At 37.8% G+C, this 24,561-nt stretch overlaps 8 protein-coding genes across 9 annotated transcripts in view; 6 read left to right on the forward strand and 2 right to left on the reverse strand.

Annotated features, from left to right (window-relative positions):
- LOC311287929 (histone H4) overlaps nucleotides 1-19 on the forward strand; it is a 536-nt gene extending 517 nt beyond the window's left edge. The window contains exon 1 of the mRNA XM_084405048.1: nucleotides 1-19. This exon is cut by the window's left edge and continues 517 nt beyond it. The gene's annotated coding sequence lies outside the window, so the exon portion shown is untranslated.
- A 1,199-nt stretch (nucleotides 20-1,218) lies between these two features.
- Nucleotides 1,219-1,646, forward strand: LOC311287928 (histone H2B-like). Its single transcript, XM_084405047.1, has one exon. It carries the CDS (start codon nucleotides 1,253-1,255, stop codon nucleotides 1,625-1,627), a length of 375 nt encoding a protein of 124 aa, XP_084261173.1. The 5' UTR covers nucleotides 1,219-1,252; the 3' UTR covers nucleotides 1,628-1,646.
- Nucleotides 1,647-3,255: 1,609 nt separating this feature from the next.
- On the reverse strand, nucleotides 3,256-7,852 carry LOC311288448 (Fc receptor-like protein 5; the record flags this gene model as incomplete). Its single annotated transcript, XM_084405868.1, has 5 exons — nucleotides 3,256-3,314; nucleotides 3,879-3,988; nucleotides 6,138-6,468; nucleotides 7,209-7,472; nucleotides 7,561-7,852. The coding sequence occupies 5 exons, from the start codon at nucleotides 7,850-7,852 to the stop codon at nucleotides 3,256-3,258; spliced, it is 1,056 nt and encodes a 351-aa protein (XP_084261994.1).
- Nucleotides 7,853-11,599: 3,747 nt separating this feature from the next.
- Nucleotides 11,600-12,226, forward strand: LOC311287912 (histone H1-like; the record flags this gene model as incomplete). The annotated part of the gene is made up of 1 exon (XM_084405031.1): nucleotides 11,600-12,226. One exon carries the CDS (start codon nucleotides 11,600-11,602, stop codon nucleotides 12,224-12,226), a length of 627 nt encoding a protein of 208 aa, XP_084261157.1.
- Nucleotides 12,227-13,018: 792 nt separating this feature from the next.
- LOC311287921 (histone H2A-like) lies at nucleotides 13,019-13,447 on the forward strand. Its single transcript, XM_084405040.1, has one exon. The coding sequence runs from the start codon at nucleotides 13,039-13,041 to the stop codon at nucleotides 13,423-13,425; it is 387 nt and encodes a 128-aa protein (XP_084261166.1). The 5' UTR covers nucleotides 13,019-13,038; the 3' UTR covers nucleotides 13,426-13,447.
- Nucleotides 13,448-14,133: 686 nt separating this feature from the next.
- Nucleotides 14,134-14,613, forward strand: LOC311287914 (histone H3.2). Its single transcript, XM_084405033.1, has one exon. It carries the CDS (start codon nucleotides 14,159-14,161, stop codon nucleotides 14,567-14,569), a length of 411 nt encoding a protein of 136 aa, XP_084261159.1. The 5' UTR covers nucleotides 14,134-14,158; the 3' UTR covers nucleotides 14,570-14,613.
- A 395-nt stretch (nucleotides 14,614-15,008) lies between these two features.
- LOC311287931 (histone H4) lies at nucleotides 15,009-15,526 on the forward strand. The gene has a single exon (XM_084405050.1). The coding sequence runs from the start codon at nucleotides 15,041-15,043 to the stop codon at nucleotides 15,350-15,352; it is 312 nt and encodes a 103-aa protein (XP_084261176.1). The 5' UTR covers nucleotides 15,009-15,040; the 3' UTR covers nucleotides 15,353-15,526.
- Nucleotides 15,527-20,112: 4,586 nt separating this feature from the next.
- LOC311287887 (uncharacterized protein) overlaps nucleotides 20,113-24,561 on the reverse strand; it is a 40,813-nt gene continuing 36,364 nt past the window's right edge. For both annotated transcript variants that reach the window (XM_084404998.1, XM_084404999.1), the window contains exons 14-15: nucleotides 22,157-22,244; nucleotides 20,113-21,795 (exon numbers count right to left, since the gene is read on the reverse strand). In XM_084404998.1, the coding sequence (XP_084261124.1) occupies nucleotides 20,616-21,795; nucleotides 22,157-22,244 (1,268 nt within the window). In that variant the 3' untranslated portion in view covers nucleotides 20,113-20,615. The remainder of the gene's footprint in view (nucleotides 21,796-22,156; nucleotides 22,245-24,561) is intronic.

The raw sequence follows: 24,561 nt of genomic DNA on the forward strand, positions 1-24,561 counted from the left end.
AAACTTAATGTTACTCTTATTCTCATTATTGTGCTTTGCAGTTAAAACTACTTTTTCAATGAGTTGTGGGAGTTCGTTGTCATTGTACATCATTTTTATGTAGTTCAGTATTGTTCTTACGTTTGTATATGCATGTCTTTCAACATACAGTTTATTCTTCACTGTAGTGGATCTTATATTTTAGTGAATTTCTAACACATCACGTGTTTTTCAGCCTGGATGTCCTGTAAAGTCAAACTCAGTGTTTTCCACAGATAATGTTTGGAGGTTTTATCATGACTACAACTTCTGCTTGGTCTTTAAACATGACTGACATTAATTTAGCACTCTTATGGGAAATTATAATATTTTGTAATTATCATTTAAATCAGACTTGCTTTCAAGTTGTTTGTCATAAATCAACATCTCAGGAAACATATGGTGTTTTTGGAGACGAGATGTCTAGGGAAGGAAATTGTATCGATATTCCTATGAATGTAAACGCTTGTGTCATCATGTTGACCCAAGAACACATTAATATGCTAGTTAGATACATTGTGTTGAATGGGAATGGCATTTATGGCCATGTTTACAGGCATAATTAAGTGCATTAAGTATACATTACATTATATATTTCATAACATAGCTGAGAATCATGTTTGCACAACGTTTGATTAAAGAAATCCTGAAACTTCCCATAGTGTTTGCCTTAACATGTCATTTCTTGTCATTTTATTTTTAAACAACTGGACACAGCATAGCATATGAATAAAATATAATTTCTCAATCTGTTTCTTATGTAATCTTCTGCTGTTTCAGATGCTGTAAACAATGAATGCCAATGCACAGTATTGTGCGATTATAGTGAATTCATGGAGTTTACATTGAGCAATAATACATTGTGTTATTTCTGCTTCTAAATAAACAATAACAAATTATTGAATCCGCAGAGTACATGTTAAAGATTTCTGTAAATATTCACACAATTTCGTATTCATTCCGAAAAAAAATGCGGGAAAATGAAACAAAGGAATGGAGTCGATGTGGGGGATGGACGGTATTTATAGATGGGCGTGACTAATATTTTAAAGCTTCTGATTGGTCCGCCTACAAGTCAGTGAATGTGTAATATAGCCAATAAGGTCACTCTATGGGTTGAAGACTCACAATCAGAGCCTCGTTCTTCCCTTTTGAAATTAGCATAGAGCAGCGCATAAAGCCCGCCTGCAGTGATTCAGCTTTATGTTCTCTGAGTTTCTCTGACTGAAGCATCATGCCTGAACCAGCGAAGTCCGCACCCAAGAAGGGCTCGAAGAAGGCCGTCACTAAAACCACCGGCAAGGGCGGAAAGAAGCGCAGAAAGTCCAGGAAAGAGAGCTACGCGATCTACGTGTACAAAGTCCTGAAGCAGGTTCATCCCGACACCGGGATCTCCTCCAAGGCGATGGGAATCATGAACTCTTTCGTCAACGACATCTTCGAGCGCATCGCCGGTGAAGCGTCTCGTCTCGCTCACTACAACAAGCGCTCCACCATCACATCTCGAGAGATCCAGACCGCCGTGCGTCTGCTGCTGCCCGGAGAGCTGGCCAAACACGCCGTGTCTGAGGGCACAAAGGCGGTGACCAAATACACCAGCTCCAAGTAGAGGAGTCGCTCAACACACACACACACAAAGGCTCTTTTAAGAGCCACACATATTATCTGTGAAAAGAGCTTTGATCATAGGCTACACTGTTTTCTCATACCAAAGTAAAAGTTATTATCCGTCCTTCTGTGTTTATGCTGTTAAGCGGCAGTGGCTCAGTGGTTCATGTAGGTTGTCTACAAACCGAAAGGTTGGTGGTTCAATCCCCTGACCAAGTGTCGAGGTGTCCATGAGCAAGACACCTAACCCCAGCTGCTCCCGACTGGATGGCGCCTTGCATGGCTGACACCGCCGTCGGTGTGTGAATGAGTGAGTGAATGGGTGAATGTGAGGCTATGTAAAGCGCTTTGGTGGCCATTGGTCTGTGAAAGCGCTATATAAATGCAGTCCATTTACCATTTAAGCATCAGGTTTAGCAGATAAACAAGTTACAAACCTTTCTTTAAGATGAAATGTATTTTCTAACAGCTTATTGGCTTTGATCTTCAGCTAATGTAATTAAGTTCAAAACATTTTCAACATTTAGCTTTGAATATTGTTTTTCTGCATAATCAGCTTTGTTTTACAGTAGCAGAAACTCTTCTGAGAAATACTCTCAACACTATTGTTGATCCTGAAGATGATGATGATGAAGATGTGCAACTTGTGCTCCAGTAGTGCTGGGATTTACACACATGATCATGTCAACGTTCGCATCTTCCTCCACCAAACACAAACCACAGATCAGATTTCCACTGTGAGTAACATTTATTAAATGAGCTTCATAATGAAACCATTATGACACTTTATTCTTTCTTTTTCTTTTTTTTTTTCTTTGTTGTCTACCCTTTTTAATTAAATTGCTTGTGTCGTGTGTCTGTGTGTCATGTGTAAGACTATGTACAGTTGTACAGTACGTTTCTATTTATTCCTGTAGCCTCTTGGCCAGGGCATGTTTGTACATGAGAAGTGGTTCTCAAACAGTTTACCTGGATAAATAAAGGGTAAAGAAACAAACAATTGAATTACTATATCATTTTACCCAATGCTTCTCTTTTAGTCTCTTAGTCAAGCCAAAAAAAAAAAAAAAAAAAAAAGGCTTTCATTAAATTCTTTAACAAAGTAATTTGATTATAGTCTTGATCAGAGGAAGTATTGCTGGTTCAACTCTTTCTGAGAGTTTGAGTCTGTTATAAACTGCAGTCAAATACATTTATTTTCTTTGTCCCCGAGTGTCTTTAAAGGGAAACTGTCAACACAGAATTTGAATGATGAAATGCTTTCAAATGATTTAATTACAGACATTAAATATATAAAGATGTATTATTAAATTATGACGGACACATTAAGACATTGTTTTTGAATTAGATGATGATTTACAAATGTGAAAAACACCTCTAATAAACAATTTCAACAGTTATTCATTTATACAGAATAAAACGGTTATGTAATTACTCAAACAAGCGAACTAGAACAAGCACCAGTATCATTGTCAAGCTTTCACTACTGAAGAACAGACTAACAACACAAGGTTATGAAAAATATAAAGCTTATAAGAAGAACAAACTACAATATTTTCAAACCATGTTAAAGGACAAATAAATGCTGACAGAACATTCACACATGTGGACAGAATTAACTCTTTAATATCAGATTGAAGTTTCTTCCTCTGTTACGGCGTACTGACTCTGGTCTTCAGCAGATGAGACTGAAATACACAAAAATCATTGATTCAGAGAGAGGGAGGGAGGGAGAGAGAGAGAGAGAGAGAGAGAGAGAGAGAGAGAGAGAGAGAGAGAGAGGAGGGAGAGAGAGAGGGAGGGAGGGGGAGGGAGAGAGAGAGGGAGGGAGGGAGGGGGAGGGAGAGAGAGAGGGAGGGAGGGGGAGGGAGAGAGAGAGGGAGGGAGGGGGAGGGAGAGAGAGAGGGAGGGAGGGGGAGGGAGAGAGAGAGGGAGGGAGGGGGAGGGAGAGAGAGAGGGAGGGAGGGGGAGGGAGAGAGAGAGGGGGGAGGGAGAGAGAGAGGGAGGGAGGGAGGGAGAGAGAGAGGGAGGGAGAGAGAGAGGGAGGGAGGGAGAGAGAGACAGAGAGGGAGAGTGAGAGGGAGAGAGAGACAGAGAGGGAGAGTGAGAGTGAGAGAGAGAGAGAGGAGAGTGAGAGAGAGAGAGAGAGAGAGGAGAGAGAGAGAGAGAGAGAGAGAGGGAGAGAGAGAGAGAGAGAGAGAGATGAGGGAGATGGAGAGAGAGAGAGAGAGAGAGAGATCAGACAGTTTTACCTCTCGCTCTGTAACATTTGTAAAGCAGCACGACTGTCGCTAGCAGATACGGAGAAGCTGCCAGAAGAGAACTGAGGATTTGAGGACAGAAATCTGACCTGAACGTGACACTGGAAAACAGAAACACAAGAACATTATTGAGCAACATTACAGAGCTCTGAAGGGCTTCAGAAAGTTTCTCCAGGAACCCAAAGTTTGTGAGTGAATATAAAAGCTTTGAAATATTTTCCTCCATCTCATATTATTCCACCACCATTTCCCTCTTACAGCTCTGTGTTAAAGCAAGAGTTCATTCAAATATATATTCTGCCACATTTACTGACCTTCATGCTGTTCAAACCTGTTTGAATTTCTTTCTTGTGTGGAAAATAAAAGATATTTTGAAGGAACTTTTAATTTCATTGTATGGAAAAAAACAACCTCCAAACACCTTCTTATATGATCCACAGAATAAAGAAAGTCACACATGTTTGGAACGACATGAGGGGGAGTAAATGATGACATCAAAGAATATTAATATAAGTTATTCATTTTAATGTTTAAGAGGGACGTACAATTGTTTTCCTCTTCCGACCAAAACTGTATGTTTGACACTGAACATATATGAGCACAATCAGATTCATTCCTGCTGCTTTCAAATGAAAAACTGAACTTATGAAAAGTCAGATTTTAGGCAAGGCAAGGCAAGTTTATTTATATAGCACATTTCATACACAATGGCAATTCAAAGTGCTTTACATAGAAGAAATTAAAATAATAAAAAGAAATAAGAATAGTTAAAACAGTTTAGAAGAATACAAAATAAAATACAGTACAAACAGTCGGACGAACAGCGGCACAGTGCTCATTGAGTAAATGCATAGCTAAACAGATGTGTTTTGAGTCTGGATTTGAATGTGACTACAGTAGGAGCACATCTGATCTCCTCTGGAAGCTGGTTCCAGCATAATAGCTAAAAGCGGACTCGCCATGCTTAGAGTGAACCCTTGGTATTTCTAGCTGATATGATCCTAATGATCTGAGTGATCTGTTGGGTTTATATTCAGTGAGCATATCTGCAATGTATTGAGGTCCTAGGCCATTGAATGATTTATATACCAGTAATAATACTTTAAAATCAATCCTAAATTTAACTGGGAGCCAGTGTAAAGACCTGAGGACTGGTGTGATATGTTCATATTTTCTGGTTCTGCTCAGAATCCTGGCGGCAGCGTTCTGTATGAGCTGCAACTGTCTTATGGTCTTTTTGGGAAGGCCAGTGAGGAGTCCATTACAATAATCCACCCTGCTGGTGATGAAAGCATGAACAAGTTTCTCTAAGTCTTGTCTGGAAACAAAGCATCTTATTCTTGCTATATTTTTCAGATGATAGTATGCTGATTTAGTTATTGCTTTGACATGACTACTGAAACTAAGGTCTGACTCTAGTGTCACACCAAGATTCCTGACTTGATGTTTAGTTGTTTGACCCCTAGAGTGAAGGTATGCGTTCACCTTGAGAACTTCATCTTTGTTTCCAAACGCAATGACTTCAGTTTTGTCTTTGTTTAACTGAAGAAAGTTTTGACACATCCAACTGTTGACTTCATCAATGCATTGGCACAGGGAGTCAATGAGGCTGTAATCGTTGGGCGATAGGGCTAAGTAGAGCTGTGTGTCGTCTGCATAGCTGTGGTAAGCAATTTGGTTCTTTCTCATTATTTGGCTCATTGGGAGCATATACAGGTTGAACAGGAGTGGTGCAAGAATTGAGCCTTGAGGGACTCCGCATGTCATGGATGTCCACTCAGACTTATGGTCTCCTATACTCACATAATAACCTCTTTTAACAGGAAAGTCTCTCATTTTAACAGGAAAGTCTCTCACAGTCTCTTGATTTCATTGAATTGTGTAATGTTTTTATAAGGTGTTGATTTCACTATATTTCAGCATATTTTGCATGTGATTTGATAGTTCAACTTCACAGTTCTGTCATGAACTCTGAGTGATTGGCATGGTAATGGATATGACAATGTTGATGTGTTCGGTCTTGAAGGAATAGATCTGCTACAAAACACATGAATTAGCCGTAGCAGATCTATACAGGTGGAGCTGGGGAAGGGGGAGGGTTTCTGAAAACACACGAGCTCATTGGCTGCTGATACAGCAGGAACCAATCAGCTGTGCCCTATAGAGGATGATGTGATTGCAGACTGAGTTAAAGACCGGTCCGCCAGCGCCATCTAGAGTTTCATGACAGAACTTTGTATTTGTCAATACCTGATTGTGTCCAGCAGAAATAAGAGACAGAGACTCATATATATGAATAGTGTGGCGTATCTCATCAGATGCTCATGAATAAAATAACCTCTGACTGAGATCCAGCTGTGGAGTGACTGTCCTCTCTCTGTTTTACAGTAGTAGAAACCCTCATGTGACTTTGAGACAGTGATGCTCATCTCTCCTGTCGTCTGATTCTGGATCAGTGATCCGTCTTTATAGAAATCAGCGCTGAGGATCGGGGAGTTTGTAGATCGATGTAAACAGTGTAGAGTCAGAGTCTCTCCCTCAATCACAGGATCAACAGAACTCTCCAGAATCACCTCACCGTCTACAAACACAAGAAATACATCAACAGATGTAGTGATGACACAGGCTGTGTTAATCAGAGCCATACTTCAATTATTAATAAGATCTGGAGGGTCAAAATGTTCACTACCTTTAATCTGAGAAACTTTTATTCAGCAAGGATTCATGATCAAATGTGACGCATTGATTAAAAAGACATTTATGTTACAAAATATTTATATTTCAAATAAATGCTGTTTCTTCAAACTGTCTATTCATCAAAGAAGAAGAAAAGCATCACGTTTTCCACAATAGTTTTTTTTCAACATTGAAAAAATTATCCTAAATGTTTCTTGAGAAGCAAATCATCATATTATCCTGATTTCTGAAGGATCATGTGACACTGAAGACTGGAGTAATGATGCTGAACATTCAGCTTTGAATAAATTACAGTTTACAATATATTCACATAGAATTTTTGTTTTATTGTAATATTTCATATGTAATAATACTGGAAAATTAACGTTTTCATACATTTTTGATCAAATAAATGCAGCCTCGGTATCAAACATATTTCCAAAACATAAAAAAAAATACCAATCCCAAAGTTCTGAATATTTAATTTTATTATAGAGTTTAAATCTTGATATTCACTGTGCAGTATTCTGATATTCATTTAGTTTATGCATAATCATATGACTGAATTCTCAATTATATTATTGTTTAATCTTGAACAGATTGTTATTTACTGTGTTTTATAGTTGTAAGCGTGATTGGACTCACCATGTACAGTGATGTTTCGAGGACGCCGTTTCTCTCCAGATTCAGACTCACACCAGTACACTCCAGTGTCAGATGTGCTGAGAGAGTCCATTACACATCCAGATCCTGTTTGATTTGCACAAGTTTGTGTGTCTTTGTCTGTGTATCTTCTCACTGTCCATCCAGCAGAGTTACTCTGATCCTCACAGCTCAGAGAGAGAGAGTCGGATGAGAAGTGTTGACTTCTGCTGGGATTGAGGACCAGAGACACTGAAGCAGAAACTCCTGAAAAGAGGAAAATCTCCATCAAAACTGACAGCACAGAGACTGCAGTGAAACACAGATCCGGATGAGCACAAGCATAAACCCTCACCAGTGATCCACAGTGTGTGTGAGCTGCTGTTGTGTGTGTAATAGGCTGGTCGTCCTCTCTCTGCTCTGCACGTATAAACTCCTGTGTGCTGTAGAGCAGCAGGACTGAGAGTGTAAGATCCTCCAGCTCCTCTGCTGCTGTCTGACAGATGATCATGATCTCTGAACCAGCTGAACGTCCAGCCTTTAGAGGAGCCTGAAACCTCACAGGTCAGAGTCACTGATTCTCCTTCAGTCAGCCACGGCTGTGGAGACACTCGCACTGATGCCTGAGCTTCAGCTGAACAAAACATCACGAGTTACAGAGCCGTAGAGAAACTGATGGAGAAGCTGATCACAACAAACATGTTATTTTGCATTAAAATGTATCACACAAATGTGGATTATACAATATTTACATCATTTTTTAAAAGTGTTTAAAATCTTGTAGATTCTATATAAACTCACTTTATTAGTAAAGGTAACGACTAGTAAACCTGTTCCTTTGTTTGATTTCTTTCAACATCTGGAGTTAATTTTCCTCTGTCATATTCAGAAAAATGATCATGTGTGTCTGGGTCTGCTATGAAATAACTGGACAGTCTGAACTTTTCCTGAGCTTTAGGCCGTGTGTCCACCGAAACGTTTTTTCATGCGTCTGGCGTATTCTTTCAATTGTTTTCAATCGTTTTTAAAACGCCATGAGCGTAACGAGGCGCTGAACGTTTTTTACAGGTCGCCGACAGTTGAAGAATGTCCAACTTTGAGTAAAACCAACATTATGAAGCTGCAGACTTGGAGCCTGCATCTACAGTCCCGCACCCAGAGTCCCGCATTCTCAGACCCCTCATTTTTCGAGACAGCGCCTCCTGCTGTTCGGAAAATCGTATAACACCCTTATCCAAATGCCATTGAAAACAATAGGATGCAATACGGTCTCGTTTTATTTAAAGTTATCCAAATAAATATTTGTGTTCCCTGCTTAATGCATGTGCCAAAAAAAAAACCTCATTGTGTTCTCTGACTAACAAATTACCCAGTAGTTATTTTTTGAGCGTGGGTGTAATTGAAAGAAAATTACTGATGGAAGGCATACAATTACTATGGAAGCTTGACTCCGCCACTGAATAATAAATAAATAATAATAATTGCGACTTTTTATCTCACAATTCAGATTTTTTTTTCTCACAATTGCAATATATCAAGTCAGAGTTGTGACTTTTTCTCAGAATTGCGAGAGATAAAGTCGCAATTCTGAGAAATAAAGTCGCAATTGCATATTGAACTATCTTCTGAAAAATATTATGTGATATTATACTGTATTGCTACAATGTTTTTTTTTTTTAAATTCCAATTTTTCTTTCAGTTCAATAATGGTCTAATTAACATTATACCTGCTAACATTACAAAACCTGTTTTTTGATATTTTGAATGCGAAGCAAAACTCAAATAAGAATAGACAAAACACCAATAATAAACAATTCTGTACTTTATTTAACGATCACCTAAGCATCATCTTGCTGTAAACAGGACAAAGGAAAGAAAAAAGGAAAGAATTGTGTTATTGACTTTACTTTTCTTCTTCAGTTGCATTAAAAAAAAAACTCCTCATTTAGTCGCTTTGGATAAAAGCGTCTGCTAAATGAATAAATGTAAAATGTAAATGCATAAGGTAAAATAATTTCTGGTAGGCGAATGTTCCTTCTTTTTGCAATCGCTCTGTCAAATTCCTCGACTTCACTAAAATAAAAGATGAATGCCATTGTCAAAAATATTGTGTAATAATAAATTATATTTTTTTGCAAATGCAAATTACAAGCATACCTACCTAGGGTGATAAGTATAGGGCCACGGAGGAAATGGCTGGCAACAACTTCATATCAGTTAAATTAATATTGATTCATTTTAATACTACGTTTTATAATAACTAATTTAAGTAGTCTACATAAATTATATAAAGTAAAATAATTACTCCGGCATTAATTAATTCAACTTAATAGTTTTAGGAAAAAAGGTCCGGTAATTAAAAAAAAGGTAAAATGGTGAATCTGATTAAATAATTAATGATGACATTCTTTGATATTAACACACTTAATGTATTTAATTGGTCTACTTTAATGTCAACTAATTTTAATCAAATTTTTACAATGGCTTGTCTACCAAAAGTCCAAGGTTAAAGGCTAACGTAAGCTATCAAAATATTTTCTGGGAAAAAAGCCGAAAAAACATACATTAACGGCTCAAATTGTGTTACAAACTACTTTACAAATATTAAATGGACTATTCATATGTTGGTGTATCGATGAGCTATAAAGTAGTTTGATTAAAAAAGAAACCGAATGAGGTATGATTCGCTAAATAAAATTGACGATACTCACGGTCTTCACATGTTTATCCGATCTAATTTGATAGGAGGCGCTGTCTCGAAAAACGAGGGGTCTGAGAATGCGGGACTCTGGGTGCGGGACTGTAGATGCAGCAGGCTCCGAGTCTGCAGCTTCATACTACTCGTAAATTTAACAGTGGACCTTTAAATTACAGCAAATGCCTTTTATTTTACAGATATTTGCTGTGTAATGACAAAACGGTAAAATTCTGTAAAAAAATACAGACAATTACCTGTAAAATTACACTTTTTTTTTTACAGTGCACAGACTTTCATTGTATGGACAAAATTGTTATATTTAATGTTCCACAGAAGAAATAAAGCCATTGAGGTTTGGAACAACATTAGGACGAGTAAATGATGATGACAGAAATCTTGGGTGAAACCCTATAAGCGACTTTATCATATTTGATACACAAATAAGCCTTTAAATGATAAACCTGTTGTACACGATACTACATGCCTTCTGTCGTCTGATTGATCGTTTAGAGTTTAGACAAACTATCAAGTCAAATTTGTGAATTTATATTATTCAGACATTTAGAGAAAAATGAATCTGAATGACAGATCACTACTGTTGCTATGCACGTTGATAACGGGGACATACAAATCTCTATGGAGAAGCTGACACCAGCAACATATTTGAAGAATGGTAAATGCTATAATTTTCAGATATTAGTAAATATTTCAATTGTTTTAATGTCATTAAATGTGTTCTGTTATAGTCTGAGCAAATCCAAGTGGAGACAGATGCAGTGATTTGGTTGAAACTGTAACAAACCAGACGAGACCAGTTAACTCAACACTAATCCATTATCCTCATCATTTCAGTTCACACCATAATTTAAAAAAGAAAAACGATCTATCTAAATAAATATATCAAACATAATGGCCCATTGTACATACATGACTATGTTATGAATTAGCATTAAGTGGTTAAAAGGAAATTATGACTGTGTATCTTGATTAGCAATAATTTCCATTTACATGGTTCCCTAAGAGATGAATGGCGAATCAGTAGACACAAATCCTTTATTACAATTAAAATATTTATGTCGTGATATGATGCTGGCCTACATAAATTATGTATTTAACGTGTTTAATGAGATAACATATTGATAATCTGCTGACCGAAGGTAAGGGCCACAGACAGAGTCGAGACTCCGGATTATGTTCGTGTGCTTCAAGCTGCCCAAAACAACAGCTGTATGAAAGCCTCCTAACGCCCATCACTGATGCTGATTTCATTGAAGTCTTGTTTAGACTGTTTTCTGAGCACACACATTACGCGTTCAGGCTTTTATCAACTGTTCCATTAAAACTATCCATCAGATTTGAGCACGGCTTTTCCCCGCGGCTGATGCTCGTCTTTGATTTGGTCTGACGAAGGCAAAAGTAACGTTTCCTCTTCGCGTTTTTTTAGTTTTTAATGAAAGCCCAGAACCTCTGCTTGGTGTTCACTTAGTTTTGATTGTGACAAGCTATTTAACAGCTCCAGTTTTGCTCCAAATGTAAGAGAAGAAAACACAAGCGTCAGCGAGCAGCAGACACCGAGCGGGGCAGGTTGAGTCTACGAGGTTCTCATGTGTCATTTAAGACCGCAGCGCCGCTCGAGCGCTATTCATTCATTGCTGAAACCAGACATAGTTTTTCAGATCCGATCAGAGAGAGAGAGATGGCAGAAACCGCTCCAGCCCCCGCTGCTGCCGCCCCGGCCAAAGCGCCCAAGAAGAAGTCCGCAGTGAAAGCCAAGAAAGCAGGTCCAGGCGTCGGCGAGCTCATCGTCAAGGCTGTGTCCGCATCTAAAGAGAGGAGCGGTGTGTCCCTCGCCGCCCTGAAGAAAGCGCTCGCTGCCGGTGGATACGATGTGGAGAAGAACAACTCCCGCGTCAAGATCGCCATCAAGAGCCTGGTGACTAAAGGCACCCTGGTTCAGGTCAAAGGGACCGGTGCCTCAGGCTCCTTCAAACTCAACAAGCAGCAAGCCGAGACCAAGAAGAAACCCGCCAAGAAAGCGGCTCCTAAAGCCAAGAAGCCCGCAGCCAAGAAGCCCGCAGCCGCTAAGAAGCCCAAAGCTGCAGCAGCAAAGAAGCCCGCCGCTAAGAAATCCCCGAAGAAGGTGAAGAAACCCGCCGCTAAGAAGGCGACGAAGAGCCCCAAGAAGACAAAGAAACCGGCGACTCCTAAGAAAGCAGCCAAGAGCCCAAAAAAGGCAAAGGCAGCAAAACCCAAAGCGGCGAAACCTAAAGCAGCAAAACCTAAAGCCGCCAAGCCTAAAAAGGCAGCTCCCAAGAAGAAATAAATCTAACGTTACTGTTTGTTCCTCAACGGCTCTTTTAAGAGCCAACCACTGACTCTTGAGTAAAGAGCAAAACTCATGTTTTTGAATGATTTGTTAATTCTGCAATCAAATAGCCAAATATGTGACTCAACAAATTTAGTTTAGGTAAAACTCAAGTAAATCATTTTTATTCGCAAGAAATTGATTGAAAATTACCAAAAAGCTTGTTAGATTTCAAAGCAAACAATTGTCACAGTACGACTCAAGGATGTTGATTAACAGCACATATTAGAATTTATACACAAACCATAATGCTGGAGAAACATGGCAATTCAAACAACCCCACAAACAATAATGGCAGTGATACAATTCTAATATTACATTAATGATAATAATACTCTGCAGTGTCAGATCTGGTCAGTGTGAACAAGTAGTGTGTGTGAAATGTGTAGCACTTTTGGTAGGAACAGCGTATAATATCCATTGTTGTACTTATTTGAATTTTCTATCAAACATATCGGTGATTCAATCGCTGGATACATTATACGTTTATCTCTATAAAGCTGCTTTGAAACAATCTACATTGTTAAAAGCGCTATATAAATGAGGATGACTTGACTTGATTTAATCTCTACTGTAGTCAACACATGTGATCATTCCAAAAAGGGGGTTGGGTTTTTGAGGGAAGTTCAGTGATTGGTTTAAAACTTATCACAGTGTAAACCAATGGGCGACTGGCACTCTCGTTTAAAGCTGGTATGAGCCGTCACTGATGATCTTCTTCATTCCGTTAATTTCGTCAGGATATTCTGTTTTAGTTTCTGATTTTAATAATGAGCGGAAGAGGTAAAACCGGGGGAAAGGCTCGCGCTAAGGCCAAGAGTCGCTCTTCCAGGGCGGGACTGCAGTTCCCCGTCGGCCGTGTTCACAGGCTTCTCCGCAAAGGCAACTATGCCCAGCGCGTCGGTGCCGGAGCTCCGGTGTATTTGGCCGCTGTGCTCGAGTATCTGACCGCTGAGATCCTGGAGTTGGCTGGAAACGCCGCTCGGGACAACAAGAAGACCCGCATCATCCCTCGACACTTGCAGTTAGCAGTGCGCAATGACGAGGAGCTGAACAAGCTTCTGGGTGGCGTGACCATCGCTCAGGGTGGTGTGTTGCCCAACATTCAGGCCGTGCTGCTGCCCAAGAAGACCGAGAAGCCCGCGAAGGCCAAGTAGACTGACGGAAGCTTCTCTTCAAACCAAAGGCTCTTTTAAGAGCCACCCAATTCCACAAGAAAGAGTGATTTTATTTACCCGGTTTTTATTTGATTTTCTATTAAAGTCCCTTCGATAAAACAAATAATAAAGTTGCTGCAGAATACACATGAATAGACTTTTATAAACAGTAACCATGAATAGTTATTGTACAATGCTGACATAAAAAAATATGTATACATTATACAATTTGACTGAAATACACATGGTCCCCAAATATATATATATTTTTTAAGTAAAGCATTTTCTAACTAACCACTACATTGTGATGGTTTAATGATGGCATTATAAAAATGTAGTTTTATTGGCATTGCTAAAAATATTTAAGCTAATATATTGATAAAAACTAATTTACAATATTTCCACAAGTCAATCTGTACGTCCAATTAGTTTTTAAGAAACATTAAAAAATCACCTATTTTGGTTTACACATTTAAAACTGATTTCGCCTAATCTTTTTTCGCGGATGCACAGAAAAAGCAAAGTACGTTTGGGCGGGAACCACAAACTGACGTCACTTGTTTGAAAACAGCCATTGGCCAACTGTCATTTACAGACGCCAGACAATAACCAATCGAATGCATCTGAAGCAAAGCCATCCAATGAGCGCCTGGCAGCCCTGGGCTTAAATACGCGCTGTGTTCGACTGAACTGCTCAGTCTTGATTAAATCAGCATCTGAACACTTTTAAGTAATGGCGAGAACTAAGCAGACCGCTCGTAAGTCCACCGGAGGAAAAGCCCCGAGGAAGCAGCTGGCCACTAAAGCCGCCCGTAAGAGCGCACCCGCTACCGGTGGCGTTAAGAAGCCTCATCGTTACAGGCCCGGTACCGTGGCGCTGAGAGAGATTCGCCGTTACCAGAAATCCACTGAACTGCTGATTCGCAAACTGCCCTTCCAGCGCCTGGTGAGAGAAATCGCTCAAGATTTCAAGACTGATCTGCGCTTCCAGAGCTCGGCTGTCATGGCCCTGCAGGAGGCGAGCGAGGCTTATTTAGTGGGTCTGTTTGAGGACACCAACTTGTGCGCCATCCACGCCAAGAGAGTCACCATCATGCCCAAAGACATCCAGCTGGCCCGCCGCATCCGCGGAGAGCGCGCTTAAACCCCCAGCAGTCACACAAACCCAAAGGCTCTTTTAAGAGCCACCTCATTATCTCTATGAAAGAGGATTTCTATATTATGGTGTTTTGAAATTGGAACTTCATATGCAACGGTGGTCTTATAAAATGCTATTTTTATGTTTAAATCTAAAAGCAAATGTAAAGTAATGAAAGGTGGTTTTAGTGTTAACACTATAGTTAATATGTAGTCAAAATGACTGAAGCCAGTTTTTTCTTTTGTAAGGGGTTTTATATTATATAGCTAAATGATACAGTTATTGATATTACTTCAATTCTCTTTCCACTAGTATCAAACATCAAAAGACTGACCTCGACTTGGTAATGCGTAACTGGTGACGTACTAGAACCGCCCATTAATGTGGTTTCAACTAGGTCCGCTAGCTGACTATAACTCCTCTTCCCTAGTGGTTTTACTCCCATCTGTTGTTGTGAGTTGAAGAGTATCTGTCATCATGTCTGGAAGAGGAAAAGGCGGGAAAGGACTCGGGAAAGGAGGCGCTAAGCGGCACCGAAAGGTTCTTCGCGATAATATCCAGGGAATCACTAAACCCGCTATTCGTCGTCTTGCTCGGCGTGGCGGCGTCAAGCGTATTTCTGGCCTGATCTATGAAGAGACTCGCGGTGTGTTGAAGGTGTTTCTGGAGAACGTCATTCGTGATGCTGTGACTTACACTGAACACGCCAAGAGAAAGACCGTCACCGCCATGGATGTTGTGTACGCGCTGAAGCGACAGGGACGCACTCTGTACGGGTTCGGGGGTTAAGAGATCCACGAAGAAGAAAAACAACGGCTCTTTTAAGAGCCACACACATTTACACACAAAGAACAAGTTACTAGCTGATGAAATTGTATTTTTGTAATATATTAATTGTGCGTTTCCTCAATTATTTAAGCAAATACAAATAATAAACTTACTTTATTTTACTGTTATTCTCACGATTGTGCTTTGCAGTTAAAACTACTTTTTTAAGGAGTTGTGGGCGTTTGTTGTCATTGTGCGATATTTTTATGTAGTTCACTATTGTTCTTACATTTGTATATGCATGTTTTTCAAAATACAGTTTATTCTTCACTGTAGTGGACCTTATGTTTTAGTGAATTTCTAACACATCACATGTTTTTCAGCCTGGATGTCCTGTAAAGTCAAATTCATTCCACAGATACGCTTTGGTGTCACCAATTTTTAAAGCAGGATACCCCCAGATTATCAGTAACTATTAGTATTTTGCCTGTTGTATCAAAGGTGATTGAGAAGTGGGTTTTGGAGAAAATAGTTTTTTATTTGAACAACAGTGACTTTAGCCTGCTATGCAATTTGGTTTTAGAGCTCACCATTCAACAGAGACTGCTACCCTTTTCCTTTTGGAAAATATTAAATCCATGATGGATACGGGTGGTATTGTGGGAGCAATTTTCTTGGACCTTAAAAAGGCCTTTGACACTGTAAATCATGGAATACTTAAGTTAGCTTCTTTTAATTTTTCCAATGATACCATTAAGTGGATTGATTCATATCTAAAGGGAAGAACAAATTATGTAAAGGTCCAAAATTATAAATCCACTTCTTATACAAATAATACTGGTGTTCCGCAAGGATCTATACTTGGGCCACTGTTGTTCAGTCTTTATGTTAATGATTTGCCTCTGGTTTGTCCCGATGTAGAAATTTTATTGTATGCTGATGATGCTGTTATTTATGTACACAGCAGCACAAAACAGCAAGCTGCTTTAAAACTAACCAGTGCAATGAATTATATCACAACATGGCTTGACAGATCATGTCTAACGTTAAATGTTGGTAAAACGGTTAGCATGTTCTTTTCAAAGCGACCATGTAGCCTAGTGTTCCAGACCCTGACATAATGATAGCAGGTCAAAATTTGCAAGTTGTGACTGAATACAAGTATCTGGGTGTTTGGATTGATTCGAATCTCTGTTTCAGAACTCATGTTAAACTTATGTGCAAACGAGTTAGATTTAATTTAAGTAATTTTAGATTTGTTAGGGATTCTTTCACTTTTGAAACTGCTATGATATTTATGAATGCCATGATTATCCCGCATTTTACATATTGTTTGACAAGCTGCGCACAAGCCAACAAGTCTACAATGAGATCACTTGAAAGTCTTTATAAACATACTCTTAAAGCTTTAGTTCAGAAACCTAATAATTTTCACACTTGTCAAATTTTACATACTCATAGACTTCTGAGCTGGGAAAACTTGATCACATATCCTCCTGGGACCCAGAAAAAAAAAAAGTTTTTTGAGTTTAGTTTTTTTCCATGTCATCACACTGTTTAGAGCACAATAAACAAATGGTAAAAAAAAACATTTTTGAAAAATAATATTTTATTCATACGTTATGCTATGTCCTCTGTAGTGGACACCAGGACTAAGTTGTAAAAAAAAAAAAAAAAAATGACATGAAATTACATGTATAGGCAAAAACAATGGGATTTTTTTTTCAATCACCAATAAATTTGGGGGTTTCAGGATTTTTTCAACCAAAATTTGTATAAAGATTATTCTCAACTATGTTATGAAAGAAATAACGGAATGAATTGATACACCATTTTACTTTATGCAATATGTGGGTAAAATGTCCATAAATTAACATTCCCATTCAATGCAATGTATCTATAAACTGTATCTAATGTGCACCTTAATGTGTTCTTGGAGCAACATTTAATGAAAAAAGAAGTGTAATAATTGGAGTAATAATTGGCAACATTTTAATAATAATATCTAATATTTCATAGGAATATTGATGTATAATTTATTTCCATATTCACTTGTTGTGTCTCACAAAATGCCTGATAAACATGATTTAAGTCTTGATGTCTATAGTGGACATGTATGAAATCAACGCCCTGTTCTGTAACAGAAAATACTTTTTTTTATTTGAAACCCCATAACATTTTCCTGAGATGTTGTTTTATGAAATACAATTTGAAAAATAGTCCAATTTAAATTATAATTACAATATATTATCATATTTCCATAAGAAAACTACATTTGATCACTAAATTCATGTCAGACATTTTTAAAGACCAAGGAGAAGTTGTTTTCATGGTGAAACCTCCAAACATTTGGTGTGTCTGAAAAGTCCTGAATGTGCTCTTTACAGGACACCCAGGTTGTGTCATGTGACATGTATGATGTCAGAGAAATTCACTAAAATATAATGTCCACTACAGTGGACAAAAGTCTATTCTTGGGTCCCAGGAGGAGTAATCTTTGTTTAGTCTAAGATATTGCATAGTACGGCTCCACCTCCACTGAAGAGATTTGTTATGCAGAGAACAGGCACTCATGTCACCAGAGGTATTACAAGAGGGGACTGTATCATTCCCACTCGAAAAAGTGCCTTTAGTCAGTCAGCGTTCTCTGTAACAGCAACTAAACAGTGGAATCTATTGCCAAGGATGATAAGAGAAACAGACACTTATCGTTCTTTTACTGGTCAGCTTAAGAACTGGCTAATTGATAATCAAATATGTGCACATTAAATTATTGACTGTCTACTGAGAATTGTTGCTTGTTAGCAGATTGTCTTGTGTTAGACTTTGACATTTCTCAGTATGTTTTAGCCTATTGTGTGCTGACTTTGCCTGCTACTTATTGTGGTGTGTTGTATCTATTTTAGTATTGCTTTTATGTTTTTATTTCTTGTGGACTGTAAAAAGTCATTTTATGTTTTTTTGTATGTTGATTTTAGGTTGCCTTTACAATAACTGGCCAGGGACAACAGATGAAAATTTGCCTGTTGAGCTAACTCTGGCTCATTTACAGTTATTTTACTGTTAATTAATGAGCACGGTCCCTGTAAAATAAACAAACAAACAAACAAACAAACAAACAAACAAACAAACAAACAAATAAATAAATAAATATTAGTACTGACACTAAAACTCTGAAACTTTCTCACGTAGTAATTTTTATTTTGGGTGAACTATTCACGATACATATTGTTGCATTTTTGAATTGCGATATATTGTGACACAATATATTGGGTAACACTTTACTTGAAGGGGTGTGCATAAGACTGACATGACACATGTCATGAATATGAAGGAGGTTTTACGCATGTTTATGACAGTGTCATTCGCTCAATTATGACATTTTTAATGCAAATATGACATTGTGTGAGATGTCTTTGTTATGGCAACTTGACTTTACTAAGACAACACAACCTGTCATAAATATGTCATAAACATGACATAGCAGATTAATTATCAAACTTAAGAAACCACTTAGGCTTTAGGGGTTAACATTTCATTAAACTGTGGTTGGTTTTGACATTGGCTGTCATGAAGCCATTATAACATTTTAATGACATATTAAATTTGTACCACTGTACTTGAGGTCAAGAAAAACATTCATGACACAGTTATAATGGCCTCATGACAGCCAATGTCAAAACCAACCACCTGACAGTTTAATGAAATGCTAACCCATAAAGCTACTGTAAGTGGTTTCTTAAGTTTGATAAATAATCTGCTATGCCATGTTTATGACAATTTATGTTGTCTTGGTAATGTCAAGTTGTCATGACAAAGACATCTCAAACAATGTCATATTTGCATTAAAAATGTCATAATTGAGCGAATGACACTTAATGACAGTTGTCATAAACATGCATAAGACCTCCTTCATATTTATGACATCTGCCATGTCATGATTATGAAGGTGTCATGTCAGTCTTATGCACACCCCTTCAAGTAAAGTGTTACCATATATTGTTACACCCCTAATATATATATATATATATATATATATATATATATATATATATATATATATGTGTGTGTGTGTGTGTGTGTGTGTGTGTGTGTGTGTGTGTGTGTGTGTGTAAACGAATATATATATATATATATATATATATATATATATATATATATATATATATATATATATATATATATATATATATATATATTTATATATAGTACAGTACATATTGCAACTGCTTGCAGTCCCCAAACAAACCACATGAGGGCACCATTACAACATCAAATTAACAACCGCTGCTGAATTCAGGAGGAATTCACAATAAATAGTAGAGTATTAGTAGAGTATTAGTAGAGTATTAGTAGAGTATTAGTAAACTGGGGTTCGGGTTAGTAGAATAAGTTGACATGTAGTTGCAAAGTTACTTATATTCAGAGAATATTCAAAAGGGACTTTATCAAAATAAAGTGTTACCGAAAACTTACAGCATGAATATAATATTTCGCCAATAAAATAATTACATTCTCTATATATTCTACATTATAATTATAATGAGAAAAAATACAATTATCACACAATGTTAAAGCAATCTCTGATTCAGTTTTTGAAGTGATTAATTTAGACAGATTAAACCAAAATTAATAAGGGGACGTTTAAAAAAAAGATGATGAATTTCCTCAAGACAGTTTCTATATGTACCACAGTTAGAGAACTGCTGAAACTGTGGATAGATCACCAGAACAGAACAGACTCAAACCAGATTAACCAGTAAAGCACAAGTCAAAAAAGGTCAATTCAAGTCAGATTTATTTGTATAGTTGTTCATTACGATACACAAATCAGATTTAGATCAGGACATTACAGAGAAAGAGCACAGAGAACTACATCATACTGTTAAATGAGTATTATCACATGCAATTTATCATATAAGTGCAACAAAACACAATACTGTAAGACAGAGATACAAGAGTACACTGGAGTAATACATGAGAACTAGAGCATAAGTGAAATACCTGAATAAAAGAAAGTATTTTTAAAATAAAATATTTATAGGACATTAGTGATAATGTGGTGAAAGTCGGCATTACATGATTATAAACCTGTTACGTGATAATATCTAAAGTTAAAAGAAAGACAAAATAACAGTTGCAACTTAAATTGTTATAATCATGTCATTTTCAATATATTCATGTATTCAATAATTTCATCATTAAACTCAACAGACCCTCTTTATTTTCTGTAATGAAACAGCATCTGTTCTGCTTTTCATCTTGTATTTTCATATTTGTTGCATTATTTTTTATCTGTGAAACGATCCCATAAACCCCTCACATAACGCACAGCCCCCTTGTTTTTCTGCTCTTCTCCAGCTTTCTTCAGCTCCTCCAGGTTCTTTATCCATTCATCTTTTCCCTCCTCCTTCAGTCTGGGAATCAGGAAATCCAGATGTTGAAGAGTGAAAGCGCTGTCTGCTTTTAATGTGATCTTAGACAGACTCATGATGGTCGTATAAGCTTCATGCAGCAGTTTGGACTTTTCTTCTTTAGTCTTCTCCAGATCGCTCTTCCAGATTTTTGACTCCTTCTCAAAGATTCGGTCCTTCAGATTAGAGACACAGGCCTCAAGTCGTCTTCGCTCTTTCAGAACATCTAATGTCATCTCAACACTTTTTCTGTTCTTTTCTTCCAGGAGTTTGAAGAACTCATTCATGCTTTCGTCTCCCATTTCCCAGGCTTGTCTGAACTGTCGCTCATAACGTTTTACTCTTTTCTCTTTCTGCTGGTTGTTGAATAAGAAGTGAACAGGTTCATTGTCTTCATCTTTTCTGCAGGGAATCTGTGCTTTCTTAATGGCATTGAGAGCATCTGTTGGAGGTCGTCCATTTGACTGTGTGAGTAGAAACACTATGTTGTTCTCTATATCTCTACCAAACAGAGACAGAACTGAGTGAAATATGTAATGCTGTCTGTCAGAGAATCTATTCTGAGACGCCTTCATCACAAAACACACTGCATCAATATAATGAATCCCATCATCCTTATCTGAAAATAATCTGCTCAGATTCTCAGCAATCTCTCTGTCTTTCTCGAATCCTTCAGTGTGTCCGTATCCTGGAGTGTTAATGATGGTCAGAGATGTTGGGTTTTCTTCAGCAAACGCCTCATAAACAGTGATCTCGTGTGTCTGGGATTTTGACTGATCTTGATGTTCATCTTCTTCTGTGATTTGATAAAACTCTTGATCCTCAAACTTCACTCCCAGTAAGTAGTTGATCATTGTGTTGATCATGGTGGTTTTCCCAGTGCCGGTTTCTCCCACCATCAGGATGACTTTGTTCTGTTTGTTTCTGTCTCTTCTTCCATATGTCCACTGTCTGACCTTCTCATCAGTCCCAGCAAAACATTTTCTTTCTGTGTTCAGACGATAAAGTGCTGGAGGACCTGGATTCAATAGTGTGGGATCAGGACATGATCTACAAAAGAGAGAATTGATTGAGCATCAACATATTATTTTTTTCAGCTATTTATCAGTATAATGTTTTTTTTTTTTTTTTCATACACAACTATTATTATTTATTCTCTTTTTTTTTTTTGAGTTTTTGATGTTTTTGAGAAGCTTGTAATTTTTCTTTTTTTCTTTCTCCCAAGAGAAGCAGCATTACATTATATTGATGTGACTTAATGAACAGTCAGAGTCTGAATGATTATTGAAGCCACACTGCTTCAATATACTTTTCTCTATATTTTTAAGTTTGTACCAATCTTTTTTCAAATATATGAAAATAATTTGTTAAGAATGAAAACTGTTGTGTTATATTTGTATTTGACACTTACCTGTTGAAATGTGCATGTTGCTCTTTGGTCTGGTCAGACTCTGTGCTTCTCTTCTCTTGGTAATTGTTCGACATAGTAGCAGTTGAATCTGTAAGATATACTACAGTTTTACATGAGTGCTTCAAAATAAAGGAAATATGACTTAAACAAACTGGTAACCCTCAGTATTAATCTTCAGTCTGTAAATTGTTTTGTGCTCCAGACATGAATGACGTCTCAGATCATGTGGTTGTTGAGATTCTGCATGTTTTCTAAGGTCTTCTCCACATGACATGTGATTATTTCTGACAGAACAATCGCTCTCTGCTTTAAAATAAATGAATACATAATAAAATCATATCTACATAAAAAGGAGGAAATGTTTTAGGGAATGTCATTAAGTCCACTAAACACAAAAATGCTTTGTTGCACACACACTACCAGGAGTTGGTGTTATTGTTTTCGAAATACTTACTGTATGTTCAATCATTTATTTTTATTTTTTTAATGGAAATTAAAAGGGGCAGAGTGGAGTTTTATAATAAAATAGGGCGTGGCTTCCTGTCATTGGCAGACAGGCACATGACACGCGTGCCTGATTTTTTCCACCAATCTAGTTCAGCGCAAACTCCGAGGCTACAACAAATACTAACCCCTAAACCTACCCTACACCTGACCCTTATGGAATTACTTTTGGGCCAATAATGAATGTAACTTTTCAAGAAACTTATGAAAATATCAACTGAAACTGAAAAACATATCTTTGAAACTGAAAAAGAATAAATCGCAGGAAATTTTTTTACTTCGTTTTTAATACACGGCATGTTCTGCTAACTGTTTTCTCATCTTTCTATCGCTGATCTGAACTTACAAATGCACTTCCAGAGTTTTAATTTACGCTTCTGAAGTTTTCGTTTACATTCCCTGAGTTTGCGTTCGCCGTTCTGACACATTTCTCTCGTGGGGGCGGGGCTAGCAGCAGTGTGTTCTCATTGGCTACTGAGTTTTTGATTGACAGCTTCTTCACCTGGAAGTGAAGACGTCAGTGGTGTGTTAATGTGTGGATTTGAGCGTCTGTAAGTGCAGCTTTCTATTTCATTTTAGTGATATTAAGTTATGTTTGTTTTTTAATTTTATGTGTATTTACCTGCTGCTACTACTTTGTCGACAGAAGATTTTAGGAGCACAAGAGATATATTCAGTTTATTCAGGTGTAATTGTACATTAAAGTACTTTATTACATGGCTTGGTTGAATTCCAATGTAGAATGCGGTGTGTTATTTCTTGATAACAGACCGCTGCGAAGTATAACACACCGTTGCCATGAAAAACAGAGCGTTGCTATGGAAGCAACCGTAGAGACGGAACGGACTATTTTCTTTAGCGGAAGCAATACAATCATTTTTAAATCGATATTTTGTGTCAAATTATTGATTTATTTGGTAGGTAGACATGTAATAAGTGGGATAATGCAGAGCAAGGCAGTTGTTATAGCGAATACAACCCCTTCAGGCTTCGCGTCGGGGTCCTGATCAGCCTGTTGGGGTTGTATTCGCTATAACAACCGCCTTGCTCTGCATTATCCCTTGTGTATATAATACTTAAAGCTGAACTCGGCAACTCTAGCGAACTCTAATCACTTCTTCGCTGATTTTCCCTTTTGTTGTCGCATGTTTTCCCCACAAGCTCCCCCTACAGCTGTGGGAGGGTGTATATTTCACAACACGGTCGTAAAAAACTCACTTGCGGCGCCTCCTCCCCCTCTCTACCGCTGCTCATGTGCGTTTGTTATGATCGGAGCAAGCCAACTGTATTGTGTGGAGCTATGTCTACCGAGGTGGGTAATACATCATACACATTATCATAGAACGTGTGTTTATGTCGAATTGCCGTAAAGCAATTCGTGTTTCGCGCTCATTCTCGTTCTCACGAGACTTCCAATTTCTATCTTGCCGGGACGGTAGTCCCCAAGTTGCATGGTTGGTTTTCCCCCTGGGAACGCTGGGGGGAGTGGGGAAAGTCACCAATATCACCAGAACAGGTTGTTTAACCATCCCAAAAATTTCTAGACAGTTTAATTAAGTTAAAAAAGTTACCAAGTTCTGCTTTAAAATATTGTATAGTGTCCAATGTTTTCTGAGAATATTTGTTTATTCCTGATGATTCTTTTGCATGTTAGGCTCTGATTAGGTTGAGCTGTTACAATTTAAAGAGAATACTAGCAAACGTGTGTGATATATTCAGCCGTCAAGAAAGTCAAACTTCAACCAGGTAATCAAGGTTGGCAACCATGGCCATCACACTACTCATTGCAAACATATGCATTTACACCATCAAAATTAATGATCACTTAAATAAGAGGAATTTAAACAATATGAAAATTACAGTATTTGCAGTATACAGTATTTGACTGTTTGAGCAGGAAG

This window comes from Rutilus rutilus, assembly GCF_951802725.1.
Source record: "Rutilus rutilus genome assembly, chromosome: 3".
NCBI classification, from domain to species: domain Eukaryota; kingdom Metazoa; phylum Chordata; class Actinopteri; order Cypriniformes; family Leuciscidae; genus Rutilus; species Rutilus rutilus.